This window comes from Balaenoptera acutorostrata, chromosome X, assembly GCF_949987535.1.
Source record: "Balaenoptera acutorostrata chromosome X, mBalAcu1.1, whole genome shotgun sequence".
NCBI lineage: Eukaryota > Metazoa > Chordata > Mammalia > Artiodactyla > Balaenopteridae > Balaenoptera > Balaenoptera acutorostrata.
The window spans coordinates 47414570-47428245 of record NC_080085.1 but is presented as its reverse complement, the minus strand read 5'-3'; the positions used below and the strand labels follow the sequence as shown (position 1 = coordinate 47428245).

Genomic DNA, 13676 nt, shown 5'->3' with positions numbered 1-13676 from the left:
AGGAGCCTGGGGAGACATACTCGCTGACAGCTTGATGGATGCATAGGTGTGATGGTCCCTTCCTTCAACACTAATTGCAAAGTCATGGGCATTAAGGAACGCACACAAGATGGGTAATTATCACAAACATGATTTTCAAAGACTAGGAAGGATACGATCAGAGGAAAACCCTGAAGTGATCACAGCCACTGAGGATCATTATTCGTTTGCTGAAGCTAATGACAGGTTGGCTCTTAGAAACTAGTGGGGACGGGGCTTCTGGTGGGAAGAGAAGAGAGTATTCAGTTTCTTGTTAAGCAAAACCTGTCCCCCAGAAACAGCTAAAACGTCCTACTGCAGTTGAATTTAAGCTACAATACACAAATGTTTTATGATACTGTCCTTTTTCATGATACTACTGACTTGGAATGTGCTTGTGTTGGTTTAGAGTTTCATTTCTGCCCTTAGGTTGGCATACAGACTGTGCTTTTCAGTAAAATGGCAGCATTTGTTAAGGTGTGATTGTGAATTCTGTCCAGATGTGTTAAGCACAACTGTCCTTGGAGAGCCTACTCTGCGGGGTCAAGGGGACAAAGCCACCTTGCCCGAGGAGAGAGGAGACTTCTGAGGAAAGCGCTGTGGATAGCTATTCGAGTGGAAAGGCACTCAGGAGAGAGGAAGCAGATAAACAGGGAAGGAAAGACCCCCACACATGCTCGGCTGCTCGGAGATGAGTGCCAGAACCTAGCGTCCATTGGCATGCAGACATGGCAATCCTCAGGCTGGCCCTTGGCCTAGGGTCATGCTGTATAGCAGGCTGGGAGTATCTCCCTGGCTCTTGATACTCCTCTCTGCCCTATTTTGAGACTCTCCCATTTTAGGCTTTCTGACTTGCTCTCCAAAGTGTTCTATGACCTGGCTCAAGAGGAGCACAAGGGGAACATTTGGAACAAACTCTTTCACACGGAGATGTGACACAGCATGATTCCTTACCCCCACTCCTGCCCCCACTCTTACCTTTAAATTCTCACTGAAGTGAGCAAAAATGTGTTGGGGATCTAGGCAAATATGCAATACAGCCCCTTTATTCACCTGATCCCTAAAATGGATATCTGACTGTGACTGTTCTAGCTCAGACTCTCTTTGCCCTGCTCTGGTAAGAGAACCCCTTTATCTTGCAGAGAACCTATCATCCTTGCAGTTTGGTTGGAGCTGAAACCATCTGCCCCTCCTGACCACAGGGCTGGGCCTCCTGTGACCTAAACTGGCCAGTCAGCATCCACCTCCCTCTTAGGCATAGTGCTTGAACGAAGGGAGGGCACAACAGAGAGCAAGACTTCAGGTACTAAACTAGCTATGGAAGCCAAAAGTTGACCCCATGGGTAATCAGATTGGGAAGAGACGTTAGGATATACTGGAAAGAGACAAACACAGAGTTCTAATCTGAGAGCATCCAGGGGAGAAGACATATCGTCATGGTAGATATCCAGGCTGAAGAAATGAGACAAAAGTCTAGTTCTGTGAAATGGACTAGAAAGATCCAGAACCAATTTAGAAGCAAGCAGAGCCCAATGCTGAGCCCAGAATGTTAAAGCGGGGCTCCAGAAGTTTTCACTGCGAAGAGACAGTGTTTGTTATAGAGAATGAGGCAAGATTTAGCCTTGAGGTGGGAATTGAGGGGTCCTTTTAGGAGAAAATGATAATAGTGACTAGAAAGCCAGCTGGAAATGTCACTGCTACCATCCTGACACCTCCTTCAGTTCTATGTATGCCACTATTAGAACTGGATTTTGTTTTTAGCAAAGGGCTGTTTCATTCCTTATAAGAAAATTTCCTATTAGTATATGGGCCATCATTTAAATGGTTATCAGCCATTTATACCTTAGTATGAATTTGCTTACATATTTCCTTCTTGAGAGTGGATTTTGATGGAGGCTGGAAGAAATTATTCATATAGCAGAGTCTTACTGAGAGGCTAAGGGCCAGGCACTGTGCTACACCCTAGGGATACAAATATGAAGCAAAGCACATGTGCTTCATCCCTGAAGAATTTTATAGCCCTCTAGATTGAAGGTTGAAAGGAAGCCACTAAAAAGAAAAAGATGTGCAACAGGGAACCTGGATATAGTATAGAGAAAGGTTTTATTTTCTAGTGTTTCCAAAGGACTCATTTCTCCATGGAAATCCCACAGATGATCCTCGCCATCTTCCCACAGCCGTTAGCCTCAACTCTTCAAGTAGCATCAGGGCTTCTTGTTCCATGCTTACTGTCAGGAGTAGAGATGCTGGGAAGATCATTTTGTCCAATAGCCTTTGACTTATTCACAAGGAAAACCAGGACCAAAGAGATAAAGCAACTAGAAGAAATTATGATGGGAGTTCATGACAAAAGTTCATGGGTTTCTCCAAACTTCTTGTCAACACCTTTTCACTGAACCTGCTGTATAAAAATAAATAAATAAATAAAATTTTTAAAAAAAGTGTGGTGATGGTGGGATGAATTGGGAGATTAGGATTGACATATATACACTGATATGTATAGAGTAGATAACTGATAAGAACCTGTTGTATAAAATAAATAAATAAATAAAATTTAAGATTGGAACCAAGATGGTGGAGTAGAAGGACGTGCTCTCACTTCCTCTTGCGAGAACACCAGAATCACAACTAGCTGCTGGACAGTCATCGACAGGAAGACACTGGAACTCACCAAAAAAGATACCCACATCAAAAGACAAAGGAGAAATCAAAATGAGATGGTAGGAGGGGCGCAATCACAGTAAAATCAAATGGCATAACTGCTGGGTAGGTGACTCACAGGCTGGAGAACACTTATACCACAGAAGTCCACCCACTGGAGTTAAGGTTCTGAGCCCCATGTCAGGCTTCCCAATCTGGGGGTCCAGCAAGGGGAGGAAAAATTCCTAGAGAATCAGACTTTGAAGGCTACTGGGATTTTATTGCAGGACTTTGACAGAACTGGGGGAAACAGAGACTCCACTCTTGCATGGCACACACAAAGTAGTGTGCACATTAGGACCCAGGGGAAGGAGCAGTGACCACAGGGAAGATTGAACCAGGGAGACCTACCTGCTAGTGTTGGGGGGGTTCCTGCAGAGGCGGGGTGTGGCTATCGCTCACCATGGGGACAAGGACACTGACAGCAGAAGCTCTGGGAAGTACTCCTTGGCGTGTGCCCTCTCAGAGTCCGCCATTAGCCCCAACAAAGAGCCCAGGTAGGCTCCAGTGTTGGGTTGCCTCAGGCCCAACAAACAACAGGGAGGGAACCCAGCCCCACCCATCAGCAGTCAATCGGATTAAAGCATTACTGAGCTCTGCCCACCAGAGCAACAGTCGGCTTTACCCCCCACCAGACCTTCCCGTCAGGAAACTTGCATAAGCCTCTTAGATAGCCTCATCCACCAGAGGGCAGACACCAGAAGGAAGAAGAACTACAATCCTGCAGCCTGTGGAACAAAAACCACATTCACAGAAAGAGAGACAAGATGAAAAGACAGAGGGCTATGTACCAGATGAAGGAATGAGATAAAACCCCAGAAAGGCAACTAAATGAAGTGCAGATAGGCAACCTTCCAGAAAAAGAATTCAGAAAAATGATAGTGAAGATGATCCAGGACCTCGGAAAAAGAATGCAGGCAAAGATCGAGAAGATGCAAGAAATGTTTAACAAAGACTGAGAAGGATTAAAGAACAAACAAACAGAGATGCACAATACAATAACTGAAACGAAAACTACACTACAAGGAATCAATAACAGAATAACTGAGGCAGAAGAACGGATAAGTGACCTGGAAGACAGAATGGTGGAATTCACTGCTGCAGAACAGAATAAAGAAAAAAGAATGAAAATAAATGAAGACAGCCTAAGAGACCGCTGGGACAACATTAAGCGCAACAACATTCGCATTATAGGGGTCCCAGAAGGAGAAGAGAGAGAGAAAGGACCCGAGAAAATATGTGAAGGGATTATAGTCGAAAACTTCCCTAACACGGGAAAGGAAAGAGCCACCCAAGTCCAGCAAGCACAGAGAGTCCCATAAGGATAACCCAAGGAGAAACATGCTGAGACACATAGTAATCAAACTAGCAAAAATTAAAGACAAAGAAAAATTATTAAAAGCAGCAAGGGAAAAACGAGAAATAACATACAAGGGAACTCCCATAAGGTTAACAGCTGATTTCTCAGCAGAAACTCTACAAGCCAGAAGGGAATGGCATGATATACTTAAAGTGATGAAAGGGAAGAACCTACAACCAAGATTACTCTACCAGGCAAGGATCTCATTCAGATTCAATGGAGAAATCAAAAGTTTTACAGACAAGAAAAGCTGAGAGAATTCAGCACCACCAAACCAGCTCTACAACAAATGCTAAAGGAACTTCCCTAAGTGGGAAACACAAGGGAAGAAAAGGACTTACAAAAACAAACCCAAAACAATAAGAAAATGGTCATAGGAACATACATATCGATAATTACCTTAAACGTGAATGGATTAAATCCTGCAACCAAAAGACAGAGACTGGCTGAATGGATCAAAACACAAGAGCCATATATATGCTGTCGACAAGAGACCCACTTCAGACCTAGGGACACATACAGACTGAAAGTGAGGGGATGGAAAAAGATATTACATGCAAATGGAAATCAAAAGAAAGCTGGAGTAGCTATACTCATATCAGATAAAATAGACTTTAAAATAAAGAATGTTACAAGAGACAAGGAAGGACACTACATAATGATCAAGGGATCAATCCAAGAAGAAGATATAACAATTATAAATATATATGCACCCAACATAGTAGCACCTCAATACATAAGGCAACTGTTAACAGCTATAAGAGGAAATCAACAGTAACACAATAATAGTGGGGGACTTTAACACCTCACTTACACCAAAGGACAGATCATCCAAAATGAAAATAAATAAGGAAACAGAATCTTTAAATGACACAATAGACTAGATAGATTTAAATGATATTTATAGGACATTCCATCCAAAAACAGCAGATTACACGTTCTTCTCAAGTGTGCACGGAACATTCTCCAGGATAGATCACATCTTGGGTCACAAATCAAGCCTCAGTAAGTTTAAGAAAATTGAAATCATATCAAGCATCTTTTCTGACCACGACACTATGAGATTAGAAATGAATTACACGGGAAAAAACGTAGAAAACATAAACACATGGAAGCTAAACAATACGTTACTAAATAACCAAGAGATCACTGAAGAAATCAAAGAGGAAATCAAAAAATACCTAGAGACAAATGACAATGAAAACACAATGATCCAAAACCTATGGGATGCAGCAAAAGCAGTTCTAAGAGGGAAGTTTATAGCTATACAAGCCTACCTCAAGAAACAAGAAAAATCTCAAGTAAACAAACTAACCTTACACCTAAAGGAACTAGAGGAAGAAGAACAAAAAAAACCCAAAGTTAGCAGAAGGAAAGAAATCATAAAGATTAGAGCAGAAATGAATGAAATAGAAACAAAGAAAACAATAGCAAAGATCAATAAAACTAAAAGCTGGTTCTTTGAGAAGATAAACAAAATTGATAAACCATTAGCCAGACTCATCAAGAAAAAGAGGCAGAGGAGGCAAATCAATAAAATTAGAAATGAAAAAGGAGAAGTTACAACAGACACCGCAGAAATACAACGCATCCTAAGAGACTACTACAAGCAACTCTATGCCAATAAAATGACAACCTGGAAGAAATGGATAAATTCTTAGAAAGGCATAACCTTCCAAGACTGAACCAGGAAGAAACAGAAAATATGGACAAACCAATCACAAGTAATGTGAAGACAGTAAAGATGAAAAATCTTCCAAAAAACAAAAGTCCAGGACCAGATGGCTCCACAGGTGAATTCTATCAAACATTTAGAGAAGAGTTAACAACCATCCTTCTCAAACACTTCCAAAAAATTGCAGAGGAAGGAACACTCCCAAGCTCATTCTATGAGGCCACCATCACCCTGATACCAAAACCAGAGAAAGATACTACAAAAAAAGAAAATTACAGACCAATGCCACTGATGAATGTAGATGCAAAAATCCTCACCAAAATACTAGCAAACAGAATCCAACAGCATACTAAAGGATCATACACCATGATCAAGTGGAATTTATCCCAGGGATGCAGGGATTCTTCAATATACGCAAATCAATCAATGTGATACACCGTATTAACAAATTGAAGAATGAAAAGCATATGATCATCTCAATAGGTGCAGAAAAAGCTTTTGACAAAATTCAACACCCATTTATGATAAAAACTCTCCAGAAAGTGGGCATAGAGGGAACCTACCTCAACATAATAAAGGCCATATATGACAAACCCACAGCAAACATCATTCTCAGTGGTGAAAAATTGAAAGCACTTCCCCTAAGATCAGGAACGAGACAAGGATGTCCACTGTCACCACTATTATTCAATATAGTTCTGGAAGTCCTAGCCATGGCAATCAGAGAAGAAAAAGAAATAAAAGGAATACAAATTGGAAAAAAAGAAGTAAAACTGTCACTGTTTGCAGATGACATGATACTATACATAGAGAATCCTAAAGATGCCACCAGAAAACTACTAGAGCTAATCAATGAATTTGGTAAAGTTGCAGGATACAAAATTAATGCACAGAAATCTCTTGCATTCCTATACACTAATGATGAAAAATCTGAAAGAGAAATTATGGAAACACTCCCATTTACCATTGCAACAAAAAGAATAAAATACCTAGGAATAAACCTACCTAGGGAGACAAAAGACCTGTATGCAGAAAACTATAAGACACTGATGAAAGAAATTAAAGATGGTATCAACAGATGGAGAGATATACCATGTTCTTGAATTGGAAGAATCAATATTGTGCAAGTGACTATATTCCCAAAGCAAACTACAGATTCATTGTAATCTCTTTCAAATTACCAATGACATTTTTTAAGGAACGAGAACAAATCATCTTAAAATTTGTATGGAGACACAAAAGACCCCGAATAGCCAAAGCAGTCTTGAGGGAAAAAAAACGGAGCTGGAGGAATCAGACTCCCTGACTTCAGACTATACTATAAAGTTACAGTAATCAAGACAAGATGGTACTGGCACAAAAACAGAAACATAGATCAATGGAACAAGATAGAAAGCCCAGAGATTAACCCATGCTCGTATGGTCAACTAATCTATGACAAAGGAGGCAAAGATATACAATGGAGAAAAGACAGTCTCTTCAATAAGTGGTGCTGGGAAAACTGGATAGCTACATGTAAAAGAATGAAATTAGAATACTCCCTAACACCATACACAAAAATAAACCCAAAACAGATTCGAGACCTAAATGTAAGACCAGACAGTATAAAACTCTTAGAGGAAAACATAGGAAGAACACTCTTTGACATAAATCACAGCAAGATCTTTTTTGATCCACCTCCTAGAGTAATGGAAATAAAAACAAAAATAAACAAGTGGGACCTAATGAAACTTCAAAGCTTTTGCACAGCAAAGGAAACAATAAACAAGACGAAAAGACAACCCTCAGAATGGGAGAAAATATCTGCAAACGAATCAATGGACAAAGGATTAATCTCCAAAATATATAAACAGCTCATTCAGCTCAATATTAAAAAAAACAAACAACCCAATCCAAAAATGGGCAGAAGACCTAAGCAGACATTTCTCCAAAGCAGACATACAGATGGCCAAGGAGCCCATGAAAAGCTGCTCAACATCACCAATTATTAGAGAAACGCAAATCAAAACTACACTGAGGTATCACCTCACACCAGTTAGAATGGGCATCATCAGAAAATCTACAAACAACAAATGCTGGAGAGGGTGTGGAGAAAAGGGAACCCTCTTGCACTGTTGGTGGGAATGTAAATTGATACAGCCACTATGGAGAACAGTATGGAAGTTCCTTAAAAAACTAAAAATAGAATTACCATATGATCCAACAATCCCACTACTGGGCATATACCCAGAGAAAACCGTAATTCAAAAAGACACATGCACCCCAATGTTCATTGCAGCACTATTTACAATAGCCAGGTCACGGAAGCAACCTAAATGCCCATAGACAGACGAATGGATAAAGAAATTGTGGTACATATATACAATGGAATATTACTCAGCCATAAAAAGGAACGAAATTGAGTCATTTGTTGAAACGTGGATGGATCTAGAGACTGTCATACAGAGTGAAGTCAGAAAGAGAAAAACAAATATCATATATTAACGCATGTATGTGGAACCTAGAAAAATGGTACAGATGAACCGGTTTTCAGGGCAGAAGTTGAGACACAGATGTAGAGAACAAACGTATGGACACCAAGCGGGGAAAACTGCGGTGGGTTGGGGATGGTGGAGTGCTGAATTGGGCGACTGGGATTGACATGTATACACTGATGTGTATAAAATTGATCACTAATAAGAACTTGCACTATAAAAAATCAAACAAACAAAAAAACAACTAATACCAAACTTTCTTTGGGTTATTTGTATGGAAATATGGTAATATAAATATTTCAGACATTACATGAAATTTCTAAAAATCTTATATGTTATGGTATAATGTTATAAGTCATAATTCTAGTTATTACTTTAAAATGTATATCTCAGAAATAACTAAATTTCCTTGTCAATTCCATTATTATGAACTTTCATCAAATCTTTAACCATGGTCATTTTTAAGTCTTTTGTCATTTACAGACAGTTCTGGGTGTACTCTGATGCTTCTGCAAAAATGTTCCTATAAAAGGGTTTCATCTTCAAGGAATTCATGGAAAAGACTCTGACAAGTACAGGTTTCTGGTAACTGACTATACTGCTGAAATGAATGAATAAGCATTTTCAGAACTCTAATGGAAAACTGATGAATTCATAAAAGTACTAAGAAAAGATCAAGATGAAAAAAAATTAATTACATGGGACTGAGTGAAGTGATGCAGATGATTATAATTTTTGTGACTTTCTGTTTGAATAAAAAAAAAATCCCACAAGGACTCAGAGGCAAAAAGTATACAAATCAATTTTCACTGCAAAGTAAAGGAGCTGTTACAGTGGAGGATTACTGGACTGAATGTCAATATTATGACATAGTATGAGTGTGTTTCGTGTTTGGTAATTGCAATCACTGTTGCTTTTGTTGTGGTCATCCATTTACAATGCTTGGTGTCAGTTTATTTATCTCTTGTAAAAAATAAAATACAGTGTGTGTGTGTGTGTGTGTGTGTGTATGTAAAAATAAAAAAAAAATTAAAAATTTAAAAAAAAAAAGGAAAGAAGAAAAGTCTAAAGTCAATAATCTAATCTTTAACCTCAAACTACGAAAAGAAGAGCAAATTAAACCCAAAGCAAGAAAAGGGAAATGATAAAAATTAGAGTAGATATCAATAAAACTGAAAACAGAAAAACAGAGAAAAGAAATGAAAGGAAAATCTGGTTCTTTGCAAATATCAATAAAAATGATAAACTCCTAGAAAGACTGATAAACAAAAAGAGAGAAGACACAGATTACCAAATATCAAGAATGAAAGACAGCATAATGAGGAAATGCTATGAACATAAATACAACAACTTAAAGGACCAATTCTTTGAAAACCACAAACTTCCAAATGTGATCTGACATGAATAGATAACTTGAATAATCTCATAACTATTAAAGAAATTATATTCTTAGATATAATTCTTCAGACAAAAGAAAAAACTTCAGGCCCAGATGGTTTCACTTGCGAATTCTACCAAACATTTAAAGAATAAATAACATCAATTCTACACATCTCTTCCAGAAAAAAGAAGAGAAGGGAATACTTCCCAAATTATATTTTTCACATCTTTATTGGAGTATAATTGCTTTACAATGTTGTGTTGCTTTCTGCTGTATAACAAAGTGAATCAGCTATATGTATAGATATATCCCCATATCCCCTCCCTCTTACATCTCCCTCCCACTCTCCCTATCCTACCCATCTAGGTGGTCACAAGGCACCAAGCTGATCTCCCTCTGGAATGCAGCTGCTTCCCACTAGCTATTTTACATTTGGTAGTGTATATATGTCAATGCTATTCTCTCACTGCATCCCAGCTTACCTTCCTGCTCCCCGTGCCCTCAAGTCCATTCTCTACGTCTGCATCTTTATTCCTGTCCTGCCCCTAGGTTCTTCAGAAGCTTTTTTTTTTTTTTAGGTTCCATATATATGTTTTAGCATATGGTATTTGTTTTTCTCTTTCTGACTTACTTCACTCTGTATGACAGACTCTAGGTCCATCCACCTCACTACAAACAACTCAATTTCATTTCTTTTTATGGCTGAGTAATATTCCACTGTATATAAGTGCCACAACTTCTTTATCCATTCATCTGTCAATGGACACTTACTTGCTTCCATGTCCTGGCTATTGTAAATAGAGCTGCAATGAACACTGTGGTACATGACTTTTTTTTTTTTTAACATCTTTATTGGAGTATAATTGCTTTACAATGGTGTGTCAGTTTCTGCTTTACAACAAAGTGAATCAGCTATACATATACATATGTTCCCATATCTCTTCCCTCTTGCGTCTCCCTCCCTCCCACCCTCCCTATCACACCCCTCTAGGTGGTCACAAACCACCGAGCTGATCTCCCTGTGCTATGTGGCTGCCTCCCACTAGCTATCCATTTTACGTTTGGTAGTGTATATATGTCCATGCCACTCTCTCACTTTGTCACAGTTTACCTTCCCCCTCCCCATATCCTCAAGTCCATTCTCTAGTAGGTCTGTGTCTTTATTCCCCTCTTGCCACTAGGTTCTTCATGACCTTTATTTTTTTTCTTAGATTCCATATATACGTGTTAGCATACGGTATTTGTTTTTCTATTTCTGACTTACTTCACTCTGTATGACAGACCCTAGGTCCATCCACCTCACTACAAATATCTCAATTTCGTTTCTTTTTATGGCTCTTTTTGAATTATGGTTTCCTCGGGGTATATGCCCAGTAGTGGGGTTGCTGGGTCATATGGAGTTCTATTTTTAGTTTTTTAAGGAACCTCCATACTGTTCTCCATAGTGGCTGTATCAATTTACATTCCCACCAACAGTGCAAGAGTGTTCCCTTTTCTCCACACCCTCTCCAGCATTTACTGTTTGTAGATTTCTTGATGATAGCCATTCTCACCGGTGTGAGGTGATACCTCATTGTACTTTTGATTTGTATTTCTCTAATGATTAGTGATGTTGAGCATCCTTTCATGTGTTTGTTCACAATCTGTATATTTTCTTTGGAGAAATGTCTATTTAGGTCTTCTGCGCATTTTTGGATTGGGTTGTTCGATTTTTTGATATTGAGCTGCACGAGCTGCTTGTATATTTTGGAGATTAATCCTTTGTCAGTTGCTTCATTTACAAATATTTTCTCCCATTCTGATGGTCGTCTTTTCGTCTTCTTTATGATTTCGTTTGCTGTTCAAAAGCTTTTAAGTATCATTAGGTCCCATTTGTTTATTTTTGTTTTTATTTCCATTTCTCTAGGGGGTGGGTCAAAAAGGATCTTGCTGTGATCTATGTCATAGAGTGTTCTGTCTATGTTTTCCATTAAGAGTTTTATAGTGTCTGGCCTTACATTTAGGTCTTTAATACCTTTTGAGTTTATTTTTTTATACAGTGTTAGGGAGTGTTCTAATTTCATTCTTTCACATGTAGCTGTCCAGTTTTCCCAGCACCATTTGTTGAAGAGACTGTCTTTCCACCATTGTATAGTTTGGATCTATCCTGGAGAATGTTCCATGAGCACCTGAGAAGAAAGATTATTCTGTTGTTTTTGGATGGAATGTCCTGTAAATATCAAGTAAGTCCATCTTCTTTAATGTATAATTTAAAGCTTGTGTTTCCTTATTTATTTTCATTTTGGATGATCTGTCCATTGGTGAAACTGGGGTGTTAAAGTCCCGTACTATCATTGTGTTACTGTCGATTTCCCCTTTTATGGCTGTTGGCATCTGCCTTATGTATTGAGGTGCTCCTATGCTGGGTGCACAAATATTTACAATTCTTCTTCTTGGATTGATCCCTTGATCATTATGTAGTGTCCTTCTTTGTCTCTTGTAATAGTCTTTGTTTTAAAGTCTATTTTGTCTGATATGAGGATTGCTACTCCAGCTTTCTTTTGATTTCCAGTTGCATGGAATATCTTCTTCCGTCCCCTCACTTTCAGTCTGTATATATCCCTAGGTCTGAAGTGGGTCTCTTGTAGACAGCCTATATATGGGTCTTGTTTTTGTATCCATTCAGCCAGTCTATGTCTTTTGGTTGGAGCATTTAATCCATTCACCTTTAAGGTAGTTATCAATATGTATGTTCCAATTACCGTTTTCTTAATTGTTTCAGGTTTGTTATTGTAGGTCTTTTCCTTCTCTTGTGTTTCTTGCCTAGAGAAGTTCCCTTAGCATTTGTTGTAAAGCTGGTTTGGTGGTGCTGAATTCTCTTAGCTTTTGCTTTTCTGTAAAGGTTTTAATTTCTCTGTCGAATCTGAATGAGATCCTTGCTGGGTAGAGTAATCTTGGTTGTAGGTTTTTCCCTTTCATCACTTTAAATATGTCCTGCCACTCCTTTCTGGCTTGCAGAGTTTCTGCTGAAAGATCAGCTGTTAACCTTATGGGGATTCCCTTGTATATTATTTTTTGATTTTCCCTTGCTGCTTTTAATATTTTTATTTTGTATTTAATTTTTGATAGTTTTATTAATATGTGTCTTGGCATGTCTCTCCTTGGATTTATCCTGTATGGGACTCTCTGCGCTTTCTAGACGTGATTGACTATTTCTTTTCCCATGTTAGGGAAGTTTTCAACTATAATCTCTTCAAATATTTTCTCAGTCCCTTTCTTTTTCTCTTCTTCTTCTGGGACCCCTATAATTCAAATGTTGGTGCATTTAATGTTGTTCCAGAGGTCTCTGAGACTGTCCTCAATTCTTTTCATTCTTTTTTCTTTATTCTGCTCTGCTGTAGTTATTTCCTCTATTTTATCTTCCAGGTCACTTATCCGTTCTTCTGCCTCAGTTATTCTGCTATTGATTCCTTCTAGAGAATTTTTAATTTCATTTATTTTGTTGTTCATCATTGTTTGCTCTTTAGTTCTTCTAGGTCCTTGTTAAATGTTCTTGTATTTTCTCCATTCTATTTCCAAGATTTTGGATCATCTTTACTATCATTATTCTGAATTCTTTTTCAGGTAGACTGCCTATTTCCTCTTCATTTCTTTGGTCTGGTGGGTTTTTACCTTGCTCCTTCATCTGCTGCATATTTCTCTGTCTTCTCATTTTGTTTAACTTACTGTGTTTGGGGTCTCCTTTTTGCAGGCTGCAGGTTCGTAGTTCCTGTTGTTTTTGGTGTCTGCCCCCAGTGGCTAAGGTTGTTTCAGTGGGTTGTGTAGGCTTCCTGGTGGAGGGGACTGGTGCCTGTGTTCTGGTGGATGAGGCTGGATCTTGTCTTTCTGGCAGGCTGGGCCACGTCTAGTGGTGTGTTTTGGGGTATCTGTGAACTTAGTATGATTTTAGGCAGCCTCTCTGCTAATGGTTGGGGTTGTGTTCCTGTCTTGCTAGTTGTTTGGCATGGGGCGTCCAGTACTGGAGCTTGCTGGCCATTGGGTGGTGCAAGCTTTGAGACAGAGATCTCTGGGAGAGCTCTCGCCGACTGA

General features: G+C 38.9%; 1 protein-coding gene across 1 annotated transcript in view; it reads right to left on the bottom strand.

Annotated features, from left to right (window-relative positions):
• Positions 1-1949: 1949 nt before the first annotated feature.
• Positions 1950-13676, bottom strand: part of LOC130706234 (G2/mitotic-specific cyclin-B3-like) — a 55541-nt gene continuing 43814 nt past the window's right edge. Inside the window, 1 exon segment of the mRNA XM_057537583.1 lies at positions 1950-2419. Within this exon segment, the coding sequence (XP_057393566.1) occupies positions 2408-2419 (12 nt within the window). The 3' untranslated portion in view covers positions 1950-2407.